Source organism: Theropithecus gelada, chromosome 20, assembly GCF_003255815.1.
Source record: "Theropithecus gelada isolate Dixy chromosome 20, Tgel_1.0, whole genome shotgun sequence".
Classification (NCBI taxonomy): Eukaryota; Metazoa; Chordata; class Mammalia; order Primates; family Cercopithecidae; genus Theropithecus; species Theropithecus gelada.
Genome location: NC_037688.1, coordinates 56,579,238 through 56,602,676, shown reverse-complemented (window position 1 = coordinate 56,602,676; position 23,439 = coordinate 56,579,238). Strand labels below are relative to the sequence as shown.

At 54.8% G+C, this 23,439-nt stretch overlaps 1 protein-coding gene across 1 annotated transcript in view; it reads left to right on the top strand.

Annotated features, from left to right (window-relative positions):
* The window catches only part of KIAA0556 (KIAA0556 ortholog), a 73,742-nt gene extending 60,280 nt beyond the window's left edge, over positions 1–13,462 (top strand). The window contains exons 9-16 of the mRNA XM_025371487.1: positions 2,644–2,801; positions 4,357–4,421; positions 5,897–6,007; positions 8,043–8,182; positions 10,035–10,136; positions 10,712–10,872; positions 10,974–11,062; positions 11,668–13,462. Coding sequence (XP_025227272.1) covers positions 2,644–2,801; positions 4,357–4,421; positions 5,897–6,007; positions 8,043–8,182; positions 10,035–10,136; positions 10,712–10,872; positions 10,974–11,062; positions 11,668–11,723 — 882 coding nt within the window. The 3' untranslated portion in view covers positions 11,724–13,462. The remainder of the gene's footprint in view (positions 1–2,643; positions 2,802–4,356; positions 4,422–5,896; positions 6,008–8,042; positions 8,183–10,034; positions 10,137–10,711; positions 10,873–10,973; positions 11,063–11,667) is intronic.
* The last annotated feature ends 9,977 nt before the right edge of the window (positions 13,463–23,439 follow it).

Genomic DNA, 23,439 nt, shown 5'->3' with positions numbered 1-23,439 from the left:
GACCTGCCTTCCCTGGGCTTGTCTCCTCATCTATAAAATGAAGGGGGAATAACACCTGCCACGGCAGATTGGCATCACCTTTGCCAGGTAACAGTTGACAAAGCCAGGATCCAGCCTCATGTAATCCCCAGAGCTGGGCTCGCCACCATGTACCCACCACAGAATTTATTCTAGGGCCTTAGGAATCGTATCACAGACCAGGTGTAGAGGCTCACGCCTGTAATCCCAGTACTTTGGGAGGCTGAAGCGGGAGGGTGGCTTGAGCCCAGGAGTTCGAGACCAGCCTGGGCAACACAGAGAGACCCCCATCTCTACCAAAAAATTAGGCAGGCTTGGTGGCACACACCTGTAGTCCTAGCCATTTAGGAGGCTAAAGCAGGAGGATCTCTTGAGCCCAGGTCGAGGCTGCAATAAGCTATGACCTCACCATTGCACTCTAGCCTGGGTGACAGAGCAAGATACCATCTCAAAGAAAGAAACATGAAAAAAAGAATTGTCACATCTTACAGCAAGATCGGTAGCCCCTGGCCTTCCCCATGTGACAGGAGCTGAGCCAGCCTGCTCCTCTGAGCAGGCCAGTCACGGACCCTCCCAACGCCACCCTGTGTCTCTGTGAGCGCTCCCCTAGTTTGACACATTGAAGAAGTCAGATATATCAACACTAAAAAACAGCCTTTTGAGGCAGAAGTTGCCTCAAGTTGTGCCTTTGGGCCTTAAAATTCCCTTGAGCAAATCACAGTCTGTCTGGTAGAGCTTCTGTGACCTGAATTCACCATCTGGAGATATTGGGCTGAGTTCCCATCTCACGGGTCTGGGCCCCACCAGCCAGACAAGGGCTACGGTAGGATGAGGTGGAGGCAGGGAATGGGCACATAGCCTGAGATGGGAGACCCCCACTGCAGTGAAATGGATGCTGTGACTCAGATCCCACACCCCAAGGGCCTTCCCAAGCACCAGCGGTCCCTGGCATGTGGTTGGAAGCCAGGGCCTTGGACTCCTGGAGTTGGGGCTTCAAATCCCTTCAGTGGCCCTCGGGCAAATCGCTTAGCCCCTGTGAACTTTAGCTTCCTTCGCCATTAGATGGAGATGGTGAGAGAGGTCACCTCCAAGGGAATGCGCAGATGACAGGTGGCCACCTCTGCCCAAGGAAGTCAGTGATGCTTCCTGGAGGAGGTGTTGGCCATGGAGGATGGACAGGGGTTTCCTGGGCCTCTGCTTTGCCATCACTGGATCTACTCTTGGGTGACTCTATCCAGGACACACTCCAGTAGCTCCAGGCTTATATCCTGCTAGCTCCAAGCCCAGCAAAAGAGAGAGCTCCCCTTTCCAGGCAAGCCAGCAAACTCCAGGAGTCATGCTGATGGGCCCGGCCATGTCTCAAGTTCAGCTCAGGGGACCCAGGTAGGAATCCCCCTCGAGGAAAGCAGATGGAGAGACTGAGGACAGGGACCAGGTTTGAGTGACAGCCATGCCTGAAGCCAGGTAGCACCACCCTTCAGGTTTACTTATCCTGTGAGTAACTGACATAGAGGCTCCCAAAATGCTGAAGGAACGAGGGACCCCAGGGGCATGTGAGAGCCAGGCCAGGGACCCTTCCTCCCTTCCTTTCTGTAGGAGGAGCTCCTCTACCTCTCCCTAGGGGAAAGCCACCAGTTGAATGAGCAGGTGCACCCATCTTGCTGACCACGAAGGTGGGCTAAGGTGTGGAGGAGAATCAGGCTCCAAAATCTGAAATCAGGGAGGGGGTGCTGGCTGTCGCCCCTCCCTGCCCATAGCACAGGTGGTGGCTGGGCCGCCTCAGACTCTGCCATTAGGACTTTGAGATTGACCAGTAGAACCTGGTTGTCTGGCTGGAGAACTCTGGCTAAAACAGGGAGAGATGTTGGCTCAAATCCAAGTGAATCCAGCAAGCTCTTAGAAGGCACCTGCTGTGTTCCAGGCCCCGAGGCAGACAGAGAGGTGGTCCAGCCAGACCCTCTGCCGTAAGAGACACCCAGAAGCCACTGGGGATGCTGCTAGGCATTCAGGCCCAAAAAGGATGAGCTCAGTGCCATGAGAAGAAAGATTGGGAAGAGGTCTGTCCCGTCCTAAGGGAGAGCTCCCAGAGGGGTATTGATGTGTGAGCCAGGGGTTGAAAAAGGTGCAATAGAGCCTAACATTCACGAAGTATACAATTTGTGCCAGGCACTGTTTAGGGCACTTTACATAGGTTAACTCATGACTGTGCCCATTTAACAGATGAGGAAACTGAGGTATAGGGAAGGTAGGTAACATACACAGCTACTAGTGTTGCACATGGAAGCGCCTGAGTCCGTGTCCTTGACCTCCATGTCTTGCCGCCCCAGGCCGCTGCAGCTGGTGAGGTGGGTGGGGCCTTGGCCAAGTCACATGCCTCCCCTGAAAGCTGTGGACCAGAGAATGTATGCACATGTCCACTGCAGCAGGGGGCTCGCCTGTCTTGCCCTCTGCTACCTGCCCAGTGCCCACACAGCACCTGGTACGGGAAATGGAGCCCGGTCAGGTGGCTCTGCGAAAGGCTCCCCATGGTGGGCACAGCTGCCGGCAGCTCTGGCCATGTCAGCACCACTCCTGTCCCCACGTGGCCTGCCTCCGTTCAGTCATGTTACTTCCTTTGTTTGCCAGGCCAAGATTGTCCACGTCTCCCTGGACGGCCTGTGCGTCTCCCCGCCAGAGGGCTTTCTCATCCGGAAGGGGCCAGGAAACTGCCACTTTGATTTTGCTCAAGAAATCCTCTTCGTGGACTACCTACGGGCTCGGCTGCTGCCCCAGCCGGCCAGGAGGTGAGGGGAAAGTGGGCGCCACGCACAGCCCCTCCCGGCCCCTGGGCCCGCTTGCTTTGCAAGTTGCTCTGATGTACATACCGAAAGGGTTTTGAAACGGTGATCAAACGCATGGCTTTTCAACTTAGTCATTTTTTAAAGCTCAGCCAAGCCTCACCGGAAGCCTGTAGAATGGACTTGCCTTGTCTGGGGACATTTGGGTTTTTCACAGTCTGGAATGCTGAAGATTTTAAATGCTTCGTTGCGTTTCCTGCTGGGAAAAGAGGCTACAGCCTGCCTCCGTTCCAGAAATGCCTGCTGGCCAGGTCGGGGAAGGGCCTTCCTTCTCCCGTTTCTGTGTTCCTGATTTAGAAAGATTCAAGAGAAAAATAGAGCTTAATATTTCATGGATTCACTGGGATTTCTTGGCCCCAGTCTCAGCCGCATTAAGTTCATAACGATTTGTAAATGCCACGTTAAGTTTACTCATTTAAACCCCCTGATGTCCAAACGCCAGAGGCCAAGCTCTAGAAACAAAATGAGTTTCCCTGCACTGTAGTGGGATTGGCTGGCTGGGCTGGTCACTCGGAAGTCACTTAATTGTAACATTGCCCTTGAAATGAAAGAGAACCAGGCTCAGGCTGGAGGGCACTGACAGTGGACCAGGGAGAGAGGCCCCGTGGGGAGGACTGTGGAGGAGAGAATCCTTCCCAAGGGCTGGCTGCGTGAACACTTTGATGTGTCCTTTGGGAAATCCTTCCAGCCACCCTTTGACCTAGCCAGTATGATGCCCATTTTAGAGATGTGGGAACTGAGGCCCTGGCTGGTGGAGCCAGGTGCTGAAGATCATGAAGCCAAAGCCGTCAGGGCTCTGCCCGCCTTCCAGCCTCCTCTCGCTTCTCTCTCCCCATCCTGCCCCAGACTCCAGCCCTCTGGCTGCTTTCTGGGGCAAACACCAGCAGCCCAGTGTCTTCCCACCTCGGGCCTTTGCTCTGCTGCTCCTCTGCGTGGAAGGCTCAACTCTGACACTTCCCAAGGCTGCCTCCTCCTGGAGGCCTTCCCAGAGCACTCCCTGAGGCAGCCTGCCCCACCCAGGCCCTCTGCCCTGTCACCCTGTCCTGGCTCTCAGCACAACGTGGACCGTCCTTGTGTTTAAAGACATAGAGGGGGTTGGTTAAGAAAGGGGGCAGTGGTACCAGACAACCTCGAGTCCCATCCTGGTTCTGCCACTACCAGCTGCATGGCCTTGAGCAAGTGACCTCACTTCTCTGTGTTCTGGTTTCCTCATCCACATCCCAAGCATCTAAAAATACCCACCTCCTAGGGTTGTATTGAGGAATCAAAGAGTCCATTTCGGGAAAGCCCTGAGCCCTGTGCCTCCCTGGCACAGCGTCCTGCCGGCATTGGCAATGACTGTCATCTAGAGCGGGAACTCCACGCGAGCTGGGGCCTCATCTGTCTTTTCCCTGCTGCGTCCTAGGGAACACTAAACTGCCACGTTTCTTCAAAGCCTGTTATTTCTGGTGATTCTGGGCCGTCGTGAGCTTCTTCATGGTGCTGTTTTATGCTTTTTCAGGCTGGACATGAAAAGCCTGGAGTGTGCAAGCATGGACTACGAGGCGCCACTGATGCCCTGTGGCTGTATCCTTCTCCTCCCGCCCCACCAGCACATTCTGGGCCCCGAGGCAGTGCCTGGGCCGCAACTGCCCAGTCGGGGTTTCAGGCAGCCACATTTGAGGCAGCTGGAACTCCATGCAGGGAAACCAAGGCAGAGGATGGGAGACCTCCTGCATCCTCAGAGCCACTGGGAGCTGCTGGGACTGGGGCAGCCAGGCTAGTTCCAGATCCCACTCCTGGCAGCTGAGGCTGGAGGGGCAGCCTCAGGACTCCAGCTGGGAGGGGCTAGAGAAGCTGACACTGACCCCAGCGGCTAGACTGGGGAGGGGAGTGTCCTGGAACCAGCCAGGGAGGAGGTGAAGATAGAAATAGCTTGGCAATCCAGGCACAATGGCTCACACCTGTAATCCCAACGCTTTAGGAGACCAAGGAGGTTGGATTGCTTGAGGCCAGGAGTTTGAGACTAGCCTGGGCAACATAGTAAGACCCCATATCTTAAAAAAATAAAATAAAATAAATTAGCTGGTGGCACATGCCCATAGTCCAAGCTACTTGGAGGCTGAGGTGGGAGGAACCCTTGAGCCCAGGAGTTCGAGGCTACAGTGAGCTCTGATTGCACCAGTGTACTTTAGCCCAGGCAGCAGAGCTCAGCACTCTGGTACTACTATCATCCCCATTTCACAGCTAGGAAAACTGAGGCACAGAGAGGCTCAGTAATTTGCCCAAGGCTACACAGGTGAGAAGGGGTAGGACCTGGGGGAGGTGAACCAAGGCAGCCTGGCTCTAAGGCCCGCTCTCTAGCCGGCCAGTTCTGGAAGCACTGTCTCCAGCTATGCCATCATCTGGGAGCCGCCCGGCCCCTTTTCAGGCCTCCCACCCAGCCTACTCCTGGGAATGCGGGGAGTGAGCAGGGCACGGGGCTGAACTGGGAAAGGGCCTGATGCCCAGCTCTGCACGTGGGACTTCAGCAGCAATGGTGGTCTCCCTGCGCCGGACCATGGTCCCTGGTGCTGTGAGGTTTATGTGTCCCCTTCTTAGCCTCCTGTCTACTTGAAAGGGATGGAGGAGGGAGCAGGTACTCTGTTCTTATCATTTCACAACCAGAGAAACTGGAGCGTTTCGTTCAATACCATACAATGAGTTTGTAACACAGATGTTTCCCCATCCCGCCTGCTCCCTGGAGAGCACCCTCTCCTCCCGTCCTGTCTCCTGGGGCCTAGAGGAAGGCTTTGCATTCCTAATGCACGCACATGTGCTCACATGCATGCACACACACGCACACACACGCACACTCACATGCACACACATGCACTTTAAGAAAATGGGATGCCACCTATATTTTGATAGGCTCTAGTCTCAATAAGAGAAAAATGTTTTTCTCTCATTCATCAATATAGACCCAAAATAATTTCTCTTAGTTTGCCATTGTTTTACTGTATTCTGCAAAAAAAAAAAAAAAAAAAAAATTCAGCCTTCTTTTCCTTAATAAAGTGTCCCAGTCATTTTCCAGTTTCAGCTTCTCACCAGCTGGGGTGACCCGTATTACATCGGCCTCACTGGCCTGGAGCTGTATGATGAGCGGGGAGAAAAAATCCCCTTGTCGGAAAACAGTATCCTTTCTAGGACAGGAGCGGGCTCCACCCAGATTATGGGAGCATGGGGGGGTCGGAAATGGGGCAGAAGCCTCGCGTGCAGAGGGAAATGGCCCTCTAGGAACCAGAGCCCAGGGGGGCTTTGCTTATAGTCAGATGCTGACCCTTAGGGATGTGCAGCAGAGAGCAGCTCCCAGCCCTGCCTGCTAAGACATCAGGAGCAGGAAATCCACAAGCCAAAGAGTCCTGTGGTCCAATGAATTGAGAGAGGCTGCCAACTATAGCCTCCTCTTCTCGGAGAACCACAGATGTTTTGGAGTTCCCAAGGCTCTGACAAGGTCTGCAGGGAGAAGCCTATTGCACTGTGTTCAACTCAGTGTGTCCTGAATTTCTTAAGCTTGGAACCCTCTGCCCATGGTATGCCCACACCAGAATTTGCAAACTGTTAGCCCAGTGCATTTTAAAATGAGTTGCTAATATTTTTAGAAATCAGGAGGTCTCACATGAAAACCCTGATCTCCAGTTTCCCCTGAGAAATTGGCAACACAGGCCCTTGATTATGCGTAGTGACAATGGCGGGACCTGGTTACCCATTGCCATTTCTCCCCAAGCATATCCTTCTGGTCTACCTTAGCCCCCACTCCTCCCCTTGTTATCTACCAGGCCCTGAAACATGCTGCTAATATTTACTGAGGGCTTACTCTGTGCTACCTCATCTGCCCTCACAAGAATCTTGTGAGGTGATTGCTGCTGTTATCCCCATTTTACAGATGAGGAGCCTGAGACACAGAGAGGTTGAGTAACTTGCCTAATGTCACACAGCCAGTGAGTCTGTGTCCAGACACTGGCTCTTGGCCAAGCACTAAGCTATCCTGCCTCTTTCATGTAACCTGCCTGGCCCCCTCGGATCTTGAATCTGTGACCGCTGGCCCACCACAGTTAGGGAAATACCAGGGCAGGTCGAACCCTAAAGCCTGCCTTGCATCTGTTTGGGGTCCCTGGCTTCCAGTCGGATCCCTTTCTGCCTTCCCCGGGTGCCACCACCCTCCTCAGCTGGGATGAATCATTGTTGATTTTTTTTTTTTTTTTTTTTGAGACGGAGTCTCGCTCTGTCACCCAGGCTGGAGTGCAGTGGCCGGATCTCAGCTCACTGCAAGCTCCGCCTCCCGGGTTTACGCCATTCTCCTGCCTCAGCTGGGACTACAGGTGCCTGCCACCTCGCCCGGCTAAGTTTTTGTATTTTTAGTAGAGACAGGGTTTCACTGTGTTAGCCAGGATGGTCTCGATCTCCTGACCTCGTGATCCGCCCGTCTCGGCCTCCCAAAGTGCTGGGATTACAGGCTTGAGCCACCGCGCCCGGCCCATTGTTGATTTTTTTTTATCATTATTAGTGACTTCTCGAAGCTATAAAGTTTCATTGATTTTACCAAAGGGCTCTCATCTGGTGCACTCTGAGATCCTCACATCCATTCTGGGAGCTGGAGGTTTTTATAGCCATTTTACAGATGGGAACACAGGTCCAGGGTTGACATGTGACTTGCCCAAGCTCTCATAGGTCATAATGGCAGAGGCAGAGCTAGAAGCTGGGTTCTGCAGATCACATTAGCTGGGTCCAGCTGCCCCGGGTCCTTCCACACTGGCCAGGAAGAGAGGCTCGGCACGATCCTTACATGCCAGGGCAGAATCCAGCCACCACCCCATTCCCTTCCAAAAGAAAACCTCCGCAGAGCTTGCCCTCCACCCTCCCAAGCAGCAGCAACGTTTTACGTCCCCAGCTCCAGCCGTTCCCTGCAAGGCCTCTTTTTCAGCCTTCTGGGTGGTTTCCTTCTCTTTCTACTTAAAACTGTCCACCTCTCCACACACACCTGTTCCCCTTGGGCCTGACACTCCCCATTTCCCCAGGACACGTCCAATTCAGCTGTCACTGCTGCGGCTGCCCAGAGCATCAGCCCTGCCAGCCCCAGAGTCCCTCGAGCCACGCTGTCAGCCTGAGGGCAGCTGGCAGCCCCCGAGCACACAGATTTGGGTTATGGCAACTTAGACGCCTCCTCAGATATTGCGGCCTTCCCTGACAGCGTGAACTCCCTGGAGGGCGTAGGTGGGGACGTCCGCACCCCGGACAAGCTCATCGACCAAGTGAACGACACCAGTGATGGCCGGCACATGTGGCTGGCTCCCATCCTGCCGGGCCTGGTGGGTTCCCAGCAGTGGCCACCACAGCTCCTGGCCCTCAGGCGGCCAGGGGGACTTTCTTTCCCTGGTCTCAGTGACGCGTCTTTCTTCCAGGTCAAGTTAATCTCAAGCCAAGATGCTTGGGAACTGTCAGAAAGGTTTAGGTCTTTGCTACCTTGCCTGATGGGGCCAGCTCTTCCAGGCCAGCAATTCTTTCTCTTTTATAAGGGGACACCAGAGGTGAAAGGGGCCCCATGGGAATCTGAAGCCAGGAACCCCAGCACAGCTGCCTGAGGGCTTGGTCTTCCTTGGTCCCTGCAGGCAGCCCTCTCTGGTTCTGTGCTCTGCCTGGCTTTGCAGCCGCTGTGCCCTCTTCCTCCCCACCCAGCTCTCTGCACACTCACAGTTTCTGCCTCTTCCTACATCACTGGGTAGATGACTCCAACGCGGCCGCCCTGCCCTCCTTCTGGCCCCAAATTGGCCTGGTCAGCTTTTCCGGCCAACTGACTCAGTTTCCCAGATCTCAAACCTTGCACTGAGTCCTGCTTAGCTTTTAGCTCTGAGGCCTCATGGTGAGCTGACGTGGTTGGTTGTAGTGGAGAGGAAGGGGAGAAGCCACAGGGCATGGACGGGGTGGTCAGCCCCCCTCCAGCCTCTCAGCCCGGGGCCAGATGCCTGGTAGGGATGCACAGCAGGTTCTTGACAGCCATATGACCAGGGATGTGTCCCTTGTCCATGCCATGGGACTGAATGGGGGATCGGGGGCACCTTTTTCTCTCAAAACGCAGGAAGGTACAGCGTCAGCAATTCTATGATGGAAGTTTTCCAAAGGCCACCCTAAAATTAGACCCCCCCTATTAAGCGTCCATCAGCTTCCCCTGCCCCATTGGAGAGGGGGCAACACAGCTCTGTCCTCCCTGAGACCCGGGCCACCCACTGGCGGCCAGTGGGTATTTTCCATTGTCTAGCACTGGAAGGCCTTTTGGGGTGAGGCAACTTCAGCTGTTGCTCTCGAGGCTGGACTGCAACATCTGTATCTGCTTGAGCCTCACAGGCAACTGACTTTGAGGACCCTCGCCCTGACCTTTATTGTTTCCATGGTCCAGCCAGGAGGCTGGCCCTCCCCGAGCAGCCCCACTCCCTCTTGGGACATTCTGAGGATGGTCACAGGCTGGGGACCGGGGCCCGGGGCGGGACTGAGCCTGCAGCCTGTAGCCAGTGTGGAATGCTTATTTCTTGATTCTATCTTGCAAGGGAGGGTCCCCCCGCTAATATCTGAGAGCCTTGGTTGGGGGTGGGGAGAGGGAGGGCTGTTCGAGGCTGCCCCGTCCCACTTTCCCCACTGGATTCTGCCCCGATCTAGACAGCCCTCCTGACTCCCCCAGCAGAGGTTCACAGACACGCACTGGACATTGCCCAGCAGCACCTTGGCGTTGCTTCTCAGCGATGGTTTGGGGAAAGGACAGACAGGGTCAGAAGCTGATCACCATGGCTGGTGCTCAACCCGAGCTGGGGACTGTCCCTTTAGCTCACGGGGCTCTAGACTATTTCTGGGCCTGACCTGAGGGGACATAGGGGATGGCCAAGGATGTTCCCAATTCTCCACTGGCATTTAAATGAGGGCCCCGCCAGGCCCAAGCACACAGGCCCTCCAAGAGCCAGCTCAGCGGTTTGTTGCAAACGCAGCCACACGTGACCTGACTCAAGATGGGCTTCGAGGAGATGAAAGGGGGCGGAACTCCAGGCTGGCCCACGTGGCAGGCGCTGCCTTGGGCACCACCGCTCACCCCCAGCCCACGCCTGGCGCCCCCAGCCCAGCCAAGTGCCTCTGTTTCCAAACATGCCTGTTTTAATTAGTGCTGCTCTCTGACAGGTGAACCGGGTTTATGTGATTTTCGATCTGCCTACCACCGTGTCAATGATCAAACTGTGGAATTATGCGAAAACACCCCATCGAGGGGTGAAGGAGTTTGGCGTAAGTACTTATTAGCTGAGTTTTTTGAGATAATTATGTTCGTTGGTAATTAGGCCGCCGGCAATTATCATTTGTCGCAGTTTGATTTACTTCTCTCTGTTGCAACCCTCAACACAAATGCCTGGTCCTCAGATGCAGGCAAATTTACCACCCAACCATGAATTCAGAACCTCCTGGCAGTGATTTCAGTGTCACCCTGAACAAATAGAAAGTGGGTTCTCTTTCATCTTTTCCTCTAGAATCCCAGTGGTTTGGGGCGGTGACCCTGGGATGGGGAGAACAGGGACCCTGGAGACCAGAGACCTGAGTTTGCCTCCAGCTCTGCTGCTTGTGCTAATGGTATTAAAGCCCCTCAGGCCTCAATTTCCTCATCTGCAATGTGGGCTGATGGCTCCTGTCTTTCCCAACGGCTGTGAAGATCTGAAATCACAAGGCAGACACAGCACATAGCAGGCACTTGTTCCTGGCAGCCCCGTCTTCCCAAGGAGAAAGGCTCAGAGCAGTAATGCGCTTTGCCCAAGGTCAACGTGGGAGGGAGGAGGGGCACCCATGAGCTCCGCCTCATGTCCCTGCAGCTCCTGGTGGATGACCTGCTCGTGTACAATGGGATCCTGGCCATGGTGAGCCACCTGGTGGGGGGCATCCTGCCCACGTGTGAGCCCACTGTGCCCTACCACACCATCCTCTTCACCGAGGACAGGGACATCCGCCACCAGGAAAAACATACCACTATCAGGTATGGCCCCAGCCGCCTCCCCACCAGCCCTAACGAGGATGGATGGCTGGGACACACGGCCAGGAGCCTGATCGAATCTTGTGTTTCCTTCCTCCCCGCAGTAATCAGGCCGAGGATCAGGATGTCCAGATGATGAATGAAAACCAAATCATGACCAACGCGAAACGGAAGCAGAGCGTTGTTGACCCAGGTCAGTGGCGTCTCTCTGCCCAGAGCATCACGCCTCGGGAGCTCGGTCTGAATACAGAAGGAACTGGTGGCCTTGCACCCCCGCCCGCACCCCTGCCTGCCCCTAGACCCCTCTCCTCTGCCCAGGAGCCTGCCCGAAGGCCTGGGGAGGGACCAAAAGGGTCGGAACCAGGGGAGCAACATGCTTCCGGCTTCTTGCAGGCACCTGTAACAAGTGGAGCTTCCTGAATCCAAGTGTCATGGGCACAGAGTGGGGAAGCAGTCAGGGGCAGAGCACCATGTTAAAGGGGTTCGCACTGGGCCGTGGGAAGCCAGTAGTGATGCCCAAGGCGAGGGCTTCCTGGAAGACGTGATGTTTGAGCTGGATCCTAAAGGATGTGAGGAGTGTGCCAGGCAGCCTGGGCAAAGGCTGAGAGGGGTGTTATGGCAAAGCCTGCTCCAGGCAGAGGGAAGGGGCCAGCATGCCAGGCACCCCAAGAGCAGGGACTTTTCCAAGGGCCTTGAATGGCAATAATCCAGGCTGCTGGATTTCACTGGGGAGTGTGGGGCACCCCTTCAGGGCTTGAGACTTAGTAACTCCGGTCCCTCTGTGCCCTGTCATGACAGCCTTACGTCCCAAAACCTGCATCAGCGAGAAGGAGATGAGACGACGGCGCTGCTGATGGGTGAAGAAGGGAGAGCTGGTCCTCCCACTGCACTGGGCTCTGTCACCAGCCCCACTTAGCACCCGTGTCCCTCACCCTCAGTCCCAGGAGCTGGAAGCGAACCACAGTGTTGAGGGGAGCCCGCTGGGGAGAGGGGACTCGGGAGGACAGCCCTGGATGCTACTGGAGTGACAGATGGCTGTGGCTGCAGGGCACGGCAATCCCCTGTAGTTCCAGATTGGCTGCAGGGAGCCCGGGACACCTGCTTTCATGCCTCTGCTGTGAGACCCAGCAAAGCAGGGCCCATGACCACTTGGGCCTGGGCTGACCCTGACTCGGAGCAGGACAATGACAGAGTGGGGAGGCCTCCCATCCAGCCTCAGAGGGCCCAGAGAATGGCTGAGCGGGAGAGTGGGAGACCAGACCCCACCCCACAACTCTAGCGGGCAGGGCCGCCCAGGGAGACTCTGCCTTCAGAAACCTGAGCTTCAGCGGCCAACACTCCCATTCTCCTGCACATCCCTGTCTCATTTTGGGACTGGTGGAGCTGGCTGAGAGGTTGGGGTCGTTTCCTGGTTACATGGGTCCACAAGACCCTCTCTCATCCCAGTATAGGGGCCTCTCTCCTCTCATTGGGCCTGATAAGGGACTGGCCAAAGCTGTGCATCCTGCAGAGGGAAGGAAGTCAGCTGGGCCACCCGCCATCCACCCTGGCAAGAGCTGGGCCTGCTCTGGCAGGCCAGGGCATCCTCTCTGTGCTGCTGCCAGGCCAGGAAGGGTGGGCGGGCGGCCAGCAGGCTGGCAGCTCCAGACCCCAGAGGGCCAGAAGAACCCACCGCAGTGCCCTCTGGGTGCAGGTGTTGGGGGATGCCGAGGACGCTCTCCCCATCTCCTCCCACCCTTGAGCAGGCCCTCCCTGCACTCTCTGCCACATGACCCTCCTGGTCTGATGGAGGCTGTGCTCACTGACGCGGCTGCTTTCTGTCTATGCCCCTGTGCCCTTGGAGGCAGGCAGTGAGGTGCTCCTTTCCCGGGCCCCCACCCCGTCTCCCTCTTCAGCCACTTCCCAGCAAGTTGGAAATGTGCCTTGCACCCCCAGCCGAGTGAAGCCCAGAACGCATCTATTTCCATCGATGTAACAAGCTCGGATCAGGGACCTAATTGGTTTCCCAGTGGTGGGTAATTTCTCGTTCCAAATATTAATCCGTTGTTTTTCTGGCGCCCAGCCCAGCCCGCCGCAGTACTGTACTCGAGGTACGTTCCTATGCAACCGAGAGCCCCGGCAAATACTTCATGAGCTTAGCAGCCTGGGCTCGAGCAGCTATGCAAATGCGCTTTTCATCTGGCGTGCGGGGCTGATGGGAAGATAAGAATTGTTTCTCCCGGAGAAAGATCCATCATTTCTCCAGCTTCCAAGCCCCCGGCACCTCTGCTCAGCTCCCAGATGTGACGGGCACCTCCCGCCGGGGGAGTCAGGGGCTGATCAATCCAGCTATTGTACCCAAACCGGTGCCACCGCATTAAAGGGAGCCCCGGCTGCTCCTTCCCCACTGAGATGTGGGCACAGGTCACATTTGTCAGGGAGATGGCACTAACACGACTCAAGCTCAGTCCTAGAACCTCAGCTGATGTTTATAATAATCGTATGTACTGTGCAATTTAGGAGGGGAAAAAAGGCTGTACAGGCGTTAACTCTAAAATAAATTTCTATTTTTTCCCTCTTGCAAAATTAATAAAAGATGTTATTGAGAATATAATCTGAGTCACCGGATTTGGGGTCAGACGGGGAGTCCATGCTGCCTCCAGGAGCTGAGTGACACAGAGAAGGCCTCACCGAGCTGCAGATGGGGTCGTGATCGCACCCTGACTGCGCAGTGAGATTGTCATGCTGTAGCAACAGGCAGTAGTAGCCCATCCATACAGACTGGTTATTACATGCCTGGCTCTAACTTCTTTGATCCATGTAACACAACCCTTTGCGGTGGGCACTGTTATTATCCTCACTTTACAGATAAGGGAGCTGAGACACAGAGAGGTGGTGCGACTTTCCTGGGACACACAGCTTTGGAAGCTATTAGCCAATGCACAAATCCTCAGAGGGCCCCTCGAGAGTTGAGGTGGGGGTGACAACCCTTGGGTCTTTGGCCCCGGGGTTTCCCTTCCCCATGTGTGGATCCTGGAATGGCGGCCCCCAGACCCCCAATTCCTGGGCCTCCTCCCTGCCACCACCCCCCACGCCCCTGCTGCCTCCAGGGATGAATGTTGGCAGCTCGTGGCTTCTGGATAAAGCAGCCCTCGACTGGCAAGAGGGCTCAGCTGAGGAGGGTCACACTGCGGTTCAGGCACTAGCAATAGCATTGGCAGCAGGTAGGAGAGTCCTTTAGAAGCCCCATTTTCCTTTGCTGTGTGGGTCGGAGGAGAGAGCCCCCTCTGTCCAGCCAGGAGAGGCCCAGCCCCAAGCATAGAGGGAAAACAGCAGGGGCTCTGGCCGGCCTGCTCCATGCCCCCGTTCCCTCTGATTTCCTACAAAGACAGAGGCCTGGCTGTGCCCAGCCACCCTGGTGTTGGAGAACAGTCGCCCTCCCTCCTCTTGGCGGAGGGATCTCTGGGCCAGCCCTGGAGACCCTCAAGGGCAGCCCAGATCTTCCAGCATTCCCTCTGCGAGAGTGGGAGGCCGGCAGGGGTGTCCCAGCCTCTCAGCTCTGCTGAGCTCTCCAGGCCCCAGCCAGAGCCCTGGGCTGGAGTCCCGTTATTCAGGAGCCAGGCAAGTGATGTCAGGGAGTGATGTCAACACTGGCCTGCAAGGACCGTGGTCAACACAGCGGCACAGGCCCTCCGAAGGGGTCAGCCACACCTCAGATCTAAGAGAAGCCAGACAGCCAGGCATTTCGTTTATCTTTAATGTGAAATCTAACTTTTAAATGTTGGCTCCACTTCAACAAACAGGCAAACACACACTGAGTGAGCCAACTATTAAATAAAACCTGTCCACAGGCAGGCCCCGGTCGGTTCACCAATCCTGCTTGCTCAGCCTGCCTCCCTTTCTCCCCACCTCCAACCTGCGGTTCAAGGAGTGTCCCAGACTGGGATCTCCTCTCCAGGGAGGAAAAAGGAGAGAGGGGCTCCCTCCTGGTCTGTCACCACCCCACTCCTCAGCCCCCAGATGGGCAGAAAGACAGGACGACTGTGAGGTGACACCTCTGGGTCCTGGAGGCGGCAGCCCCCACCCTCAGCTGTTGTGGGTAAACAGAGGCCCTCCTTTCCCTCTACATCCTGAGGCTTCCCGTTCCGTGCAATGCCCCCCAATCCCCAGTGCCCCAACAAACAGGGACATAAATGACTCCTGGGCTGCCACTGTCAGGGGCCAGGGCTTGTTGGCTCCCTGGCATAGGTGACTGGAAATGGGCCTCTGCTGCACCTGACAAGAGGGTTATGGCACGGGCTCCCGGTGGAGGCTCCCACAGGCCTCCAGCCCTTGGGGACCTGCCTCCTCTGTTCAGCCGTGGGAAAGACCTGCCTCCCACCTCCCCGGAAGTTCCAACACTGGCACTGCCACCCCAGAAGGACCCCCAGAGCCTGCCAAGGGGGGCTCCGCAGCCAGGCGGGTGGCAGCTGCCCCATGCGCAGGCACATGTGCTGAGATGCCCGGGTTCCCGCTCCTGGCCTCACTCCCGCCTCACCTCCCGGAGCCAGGACAGTCCCTTTCCGAGGCCTCCAGGCCCCACCTGGCCTCTTCACAGTCCACAATCCGGCGGCCCAGGCTCTTGGGTTTGGCAGACTCACTAGATGATGTTTAATTTTAAAAAATGAGTTGCCTTCCTTTATTATCAGGTTTCACATTAAAATGCAGATTCCCTGCTTCTCCAGAAAGACAGGAAGATCTGGCAACCTGGTCCCATGTTCCCAGCTGGCCCCAGAGCCTAAGCAGTGCTCTCCAGATGGTCCTGGTCCCCACCAGCCCCTCTTGTCTCACCCTTGCCTGCAGTCCTCCCTTGTATGACCATCTCACACACACACACACACACACACACACACACACACACACAGCCAGCGTGTGAGTTTGCAACCCCTGAGATGGAAGCAGGTTAAGGAATGTGGAGAGGAGGGGACATGGGGACAGTGCTGCGGGGCCCAGCACACATGGGGCTGACAAGGCTGGGTCCCTCGCGATGAGACCCCAGCCTCCCAGGCATGCACAGTGCTCTCTGGGGCCCTAAGACTTGAGCCTCTGACGGCCAGAGGCTGGGGAGAGCAAGAAGTGGCCAGCCTCCATCCAAGATGTTGTGTGCGTCCCCAGGTGCCCTGGGGGTGCCTCCTTGACTGTGTGGGCATGTCCCAGATTGCCGTGTGCAGTGGGGCGTTTATGACAGCACTCCAGTCTCCTAGCCTCTCTGGGAAACGGCTCCACTCACAGCTCCCGCCACAGGGGCAGCCTTTGACAACCATATGCTGTGATGATGACAACAAAACTCCTCACAGTGGCCAGGCACGGTGGCTCACGCCTGTAATCCCAGCACTTTGGGGGACTGAGGTGGGTGGATCACTTGAGGTCAGGAGTTCGAGACCAGCCTGGCCAACATGGTGAAACTCCGTCTCTACTAAAAATACAAAAATTAGCCGGGCATGGTGGCGGGTGCCTGTAATCCCATCTTACTCGGGAGGCTGAGGCAGGAGAATTGCTTGAACTTGGGAGGTGAAGGTTGCAGTGAGCCGGGATCGCACCACTGCACTTCAGCCTGGGCAACAGAGTGAGACTCCATCTCAAAAAAAAACAAAATCCTAATAGCCAATACACACTAAGCCCTACCCTGAGAGTGAACGCGCTGCAGTCTCTCCTGAAGGCACACAGTGGTGAGATGCGGTGAGACCTGGGCTGCAGGCACCACTCCCCAGCAAGCTGATGAGGACTCACATGCAGTGGCCCTGGGGCCAGCTGCCCGGGTCCCAGTCTAGGCTCCACCTCCACCAACCACTTCCTGACAGTGCAACCTTGGCAAGGGACCTTACGCCCTGGGGCCTGGGCTTCCTTACCCAGGCTGCAGTGGTACCAGCAGTACCTCTGTCATGGAGAGGAGCTCTCAGGGCTCGGGCCCACTGGTGCTCACATCAACTCCATCCACCATCAGACGGAGGCTGGGATATGACTCCTGGGTCTGGGCTCTTCCCCAGAGCAACGTGGCACTACCTTGCACCCGGCGCCTCTCAAATTTCCAGGGCACCCTCCCAGCCTTGGCAGATTGGTCCACAAAGGGCACTGACCTTCGAGCAGCCAGCCCATTGGCTGAACAGAGATTAATGTCCCGATGTCCTGCCCCTCCTCCGCCAACTCTTTCCGCTTCCCTATCCATTCCCTTCCTTCCCCTGATTGGCCCCTGGGATTCTTCCTCCTTTGCCTTCTCTCGCTGGGTTCATCCTGCTTGCAGCTCCCATCCCCAACACACACCCCCTAGAAATTCCCAGGAGGGCCGGGAAGAAGGGGTAAGAGTGAGTGCACCCGGCTGGGCGTGTTGCACCCAATCACCAGCTTGGCCCTATCACAGAGCTTCTCCCATGCAGAGGCCCCTCCCGCTCCCCCTGGAGTCCCAGGACCCCTCATTACCCTGGGTCCCGGCTAATCCTGGCAGCTGCCCACTCCCCTGCCAGGCCTGTGGCCATCAGCCTGGCCCCTGGCCTCCCCTAAGACAGAAACTCAGACAATGTCAGTCTGAGATGACATGTGGCCCAAGGAGCAGTTACCAGGGTGATGTGAGCCAGGCGGTGCTGGGGACAGGGCAGGAGCCCTGCACAGTGATTTCCTGTCTGTCCGTGCAGTAAATCCCCACACGGAGGAGACTGGTCTTTCCTCATGACTGATGGTCCCAGGCTGGGCTGAGTTTGTCTCAGTCCCATGGCAGCTAGACCTGGGGGGGGCACAATCACTCAGTGCTCCACAGCTCAGCTCCTGAGCGAGGCTCAACTCCAGCCCTCCAATCTGGGGGCTCCAGGGCCATGTCTTCCATGTTTGGGGGCAGGGAGGAGACCCTTTTCTAATTCATCCACTCAGAGAGCAGCTTTTCCTGATTTCCACCAAGGCCTCATCTGCCCAGCAGCATCCCAGCCTGCCCAGCATCAAAGCCCCGGACAGGAGCCTGGCTCAGCTCTGTCACTCACCTCCAATCCCCATGGGTGCCACTGATCAGATGCCCACTTCCCTCTATCCCCAGGGCCAGCGCAGCCCAAGCCACTGCCATATCCCAGCAGGACCCTGCTGCGGCCCCCTCCGGTCACCCTGCCTCTGTCCTGCACCCCATCTCTCAGGCCTGCCCCACACAGCCAGAAGAAACCTCCCAAAATGCAGAGCCCATAGTGTCTGCCTTTTAAAACTCTCCTATCAATCAATGTCTCCTGTGGCCTTCAAGATGAAGATGACGGTCAAACTCCTCGCCACAACCCCAAAGCCCCACAGTCTCTGACCCCAGCAGACCCCATGTCCTCTCCTCGAGCTCCAAGCACTCTGTCCTGTCATACAGTGCTGCACACGGCCACATGGCGCTCATGGTGCTCCTCTAACCCCAGGGCCTTTGCACCTGCGGTTCCTCCCACCTACCCTGCGCCTCCTGCCTCCTTTTTCTCCCTTCATTCCATGCTGCAATGGTCCTTCCGAGAGGCCCTCCCTCATCCTGTGGTCTAAATCACATCTCTCCTTGGTTCACCTACATAACACCTCTCACTATATAAAGTGATCGTTTTATTATTTAAGAGTGTGTGTGTGTGTGCACGCGCGCACGTGTGTGTGTGTGAGAGAGAGAGATGGAGTCTTGCTCTGTTGCCCAGGCTGGAGGGCAGTGGTGTGATCTCAGCTCACGGCAACCTCTGCCCCCTTGGTTCAAGCAATTATCCTGCCTCAGCCTCCCGAGTAGCTGGGATTATAGGTGTGTGCTACCATACCCGGCTCATTTTTGCATTTTTAGTAGAGACAGAGTTTCGCCACGTTGGCCAGGCTGGTCTCGAACCCCTGACCTCAAGTGATCTGCCTGCCTTGGCCTCCCAAAGTGCTGGGATTACAGGCATGAGCTGTAATGCACCTGGCCTATTTAGAATTATTAATAATCTAGCCTCCATGAGAGTGAAGATAGTGTCTGTCGTTCTTGTTCGCCATGGCCACTCCAGGGTACAGCTCTGTTCCTGTACACAGAAGTCCCTCCATAACTAGTTCTTGGATAAATGAGGCACATAGCAGGTCTGCGGTGGCCTCGGGATTTGAACCCAGGCCTGTCTAAATGCACAGCTTCGGGGGCTTTCTTCCATCCTCACGTCCTCCCAAGCAGGGACTTGGCACCCTTGCTGCAGCGGCTCTTCCCAGGGGATGATCCTCCCGCCGCGTGCCTCGTCATTAGGCCCGGCTGCCGCAGATGAATCTCCATGAATCAAGCTGACATTTCCATTACCCGATGGAGACGAGTGTGTGGCCGGGATGGCTGGCTTTGGCGGGGGTGGCAGGGATGCGTGCCCGTCACAGCCACCAGCCGAAGAGGAAAGGCAGCCCAGTTACTCACGAAGGCCCGGGCCTGCCCATCAGCCCTTGGCCAGAGAAGGGACTGTGGCCTCATGGGTCCTCTGCACCGGGGGAGAGGGGGTGACATGTACCAACAAGCAACAAGAGAAGCACGGAGCATGTGCAGACACAGGTGTGTGCCCAGGGCTGTCCGTGTATCATGAGCATGTTTGTTCAGCATCAGCACACGTGTGACATTTCGTCCAGGGCCGGCAAAGCACACATGAGTGTGTGTGCACAAGGTCGACAGAACACACGGTGTGGATGAGCAGTAGACACGCAGTTAGCACCTAGGTACATACAAGGTGCTGACTCACACTTGAGCAATATCAATGTGTATGTGTATGTAGGGGGGTGAGGGTAGGGTCAGCGCTTCGAGCCAAAGTCAGTCTCTGATGATCATGGGTCTGTGTGACTGGGCCACGGTAAGATTGGCATGTACACACGAGCCCAGGGCGTGTGGATGCAGAGACACGGGACACAGGTACCCAGGGCACAACGAGGTTGTGTAAGCAGTTTGGGCTGTGGGTCACGCCGATATATATGGGTGTCAAGACCAAAGACACACACACAGCCATTCTCTCCATGGTCGGAGCCTGTCTGCTCAGTGCAGCGCAGGGGAGGAGTAGCTGGGAAAGCTGTCTGCGGAGGTGGCTGGAGGGGCCTTTTCTTTCCCATCCAGGCCTCTGGGTGCTCAACCAGGCACCCCCTGCCTTCAAACCGGATGGTAACTCCCACCTTCCAGATTCAGGCAGACGCTGGTATTCACTCCCTGCATAAAGACAACTCTCTTTTTTTTTTTTTTTTTGAGACGGAGTCTCGTTCTGTCACCCAGGCTGGAGTGCAGTGGCCGGATCTCAGCTCACTACAAGCTCCGCCTCCCGGGTTTACACCATTCTCCTGCCTCAGCCTCCCGAGTAGCTGGGACTACAGGCGCCCGCCACCTCGCCCGGCTAGTTTTTTGTATTTTTAGTAGAGACAGGGTTTCACCATGTTAGCCAGGATGGTCTCGATCTCCTGACCTTGTGATCCGCCCGTCTCGGCCTCCCAAAGTGCTGGGATTACAGGCTTGAGCCACCGCGCCCGGCGACAACTCTCATACGAACTCGGAGTAAACCCACTGGGAGTACTCACCCAGCCTGCCTGGAAGTGCTTCCTCTTATCTAACCAGCAGCTTTCTTGCTGCAGTCTCCATGAGACTGACAGACAGCTGGTTCTCAGCCCCTGCCCAGGAGGTGCCCAGAAGGAGACCAGAGGATTTGAAGCTCAGTGGCCCTGGGAGCCTCCGACCTCTCTCCCTTGCCCCATGACAATGGCTGTCGCTCGAGCTGTCCACATATCATAACCACATACGACTTGCACAATTGTTTATTTAATAGTTTTCTTTAAGCCAACTCTTTTTTTCTTTTTACTTAAATGCCTATTGTGGTTTCATCCTAAGCAGTAACGTCTGTGAAATCATAGCACTGACGTGCCCACTGTACATTTTTTTTCTAATACACATTGACATAAACACAACTATTAAAATAGATTAAAATTTTGCCCATATGTCAACTAAAATCATCTTCTGGACCTTCTGTGGTCCACTCGCCAACTTCAGAAGGACCCCGGGTGAGAATAAGAGCTCCGAGATGCCTGGTGGCCAGGGCTAGATCCCTGCTGGATCTGTCCCTGCCCAGCCCCATATGTGGCAGTGACCCTCTCTCGCATGAGGCCAAAGCCCAAACTCCTTGTTCTGACATTCAAGGCCTTAGTAGAGCTGGACTATAATTGCTCTCCCAGGCCCATTTCCAGCCCCGCCTTAAGCCGCACCTAGAAGGTCATTAATATTTACTGAATGAATGGAAAGTGAATTAACAAATTGTTCGCTTGATGAATCAATGTGTGAGTGAATGAGCACAAACCTCCAACTGGGTGTCCCCTGGGCCCCTGAGACTCAAGACATCTGAACCATGAAGTCTCCATCTTCCCTGTTCCCCAAGCTGACCCTGTAACCTGAGAGTCATCACCAACTTTCCTTTTCTCCCACCTCAGTCCATTCCCTCCTAATTGGTTCCTGAATCTGCCTGCATGGTCCCCTCCCCAGGGCCACTTTCCTAAACCAGCCCACTTTCTTCTCTTTCTTGAGTGTAGCAGGGATGAGGAAGGGAGAGGCGTCTCCCACATCTATTCTCTGCCCATAACTGCGGTGATCTCCCTCAAATGTACACCCAGGCGCATCCCAGTCTGCTGAAAGCATCCCACTGCCCACTACCCATTGCCCCAGGATAAACTCTAAGCTCCCTAACAAGGTTTCTAGTCCCTCCTGACCTGGTTCCACTGCCCTCTGATGCCTAATTTCCCACCACTGCCTCCTGACCTCCCTGCTCTCCACACCTGCCATCGGACTATTTTAAAGTCCTCTAATGTACTTTCTTTCCCTGCTATATGCTTGCCTGCCTGATGCCCAGACAATCTTCATGTCTTGGCTTAAACATCATTTTCTCAAAGGAGCCACCCTAGACCACAGCTCCCACAGCCTTGACTTCCCCTTGTTGTCCTGTTAGTAAACACCCACAAAGTGTTTACATGTGCCAGGCTCTGGTCTAGACACTTCAAATATGTTAACTCATTTAATTTGCACAACAGCTTGAAGAGGTAGGTATAATGATTATCCGGATTTAATGAATGAGGAAGCAGGCACAGAAAGGTCAAATAACTTGCTCAAGGTCACAAGTGGAGAAGGTGGAATCTGAACCCAGGCTCATGACGCCCTCTCTGGATGCTCCAGCATCCTACCCCAAGTGCCTACCACAGTGCTTGGCACATAGTAGGGACACAGTGAACTATATCAGTGAATAGATGGATGCACAGCTGGATGGCTGAGTAATGAGGATGGGTGATGCATGGAAGGAGGATGGATGGATGTCTGATACAAGGAAGGATGACAAGTAATCAATAGATGATGGATAGATAGATGAACGGATGGATAATTGATGATGAATGGATAGATAAAGGAATGGATGGGTGATGGATAGGTGTATGGATAATGGATGGATAGATGATGAACAGATGGAGAAATGGATAAAGAATAAATGGATAATGCAGGAATGGATAATAGATGGATGGATAATGGATAGATGGATGGTTGATGAATAATGGACAGATGGAGGGATGAATGGATGAGTGGACGATGGATAATGGATAGATAGAGGGATGATGGCTGATGAATGATGGATAAAGGATGGATGTATGATGGATAGATGGATGAATCGATACATAATGCATGGAAAGATGATGGATGATGGATGGAAGGATAAACAATGGATAAATGAAGAAATACATAATGGTTGGATGGATAAGGGATGAATGGATGATGGATAGATGGAGGAATGGATAATGGATAAATAGCTAATGAACGGGTGGATGGATGATGAATGGATGGGTGAAAGGATAGACAATGAATGGATAGATGGTAGATGGATGGATGAATGATGGATGGATGGATGATGGATAGATAACTGATGAATAGGTGGGTGGGTGATGAATGGATGGATGAATGGATAGATAACAGATGGATAGATGATGGATTGATGGATGGGTGGATGGATGAAGGATGGATGGATGGATGATGAATGATGGATGGATGATGAACAATGGATGGATAATAGATAATGAGTGGGTGGGTAATAGGTAGATGAATGATGATAGATGGATGAATGATAAATGGATGAATGAATAATGAACAATGGCTGAATGAGTGATGGATGATGGATAGATGGATGGATAGATGATGGATAGCTGATGAATGAGTGGATGGATGGCAAATGGATGGATGAATGGATAGATGATGGAAGGATGGATGAATGACAGATGGATGAGTGAAAAGATGAATTATGAATGATGGATGGATGATGAATGATGGATGGATATTAGACGATGAATGGGTGGATAATAGATGGATGAATGATAGATGGAGGGATAAATGATGAATGGATGGATGGATAATGGATAACGGCTGGGCGAGTGATGGAGGATGGATGGATGGATGGATGGATGGATGGATGGATGGATGGATGGATGGATGGATGGATAAAGGAGAAGAATGTATTCTACTTAGGGGAAAGCTCTAGAAATTCTTCTGGGAAGGAATAAGGCCTCTTGGGAAATGACTGAACTTGGAGTCAGGAGTCCTGATTCAAACCCCATCTCTGCCATTTG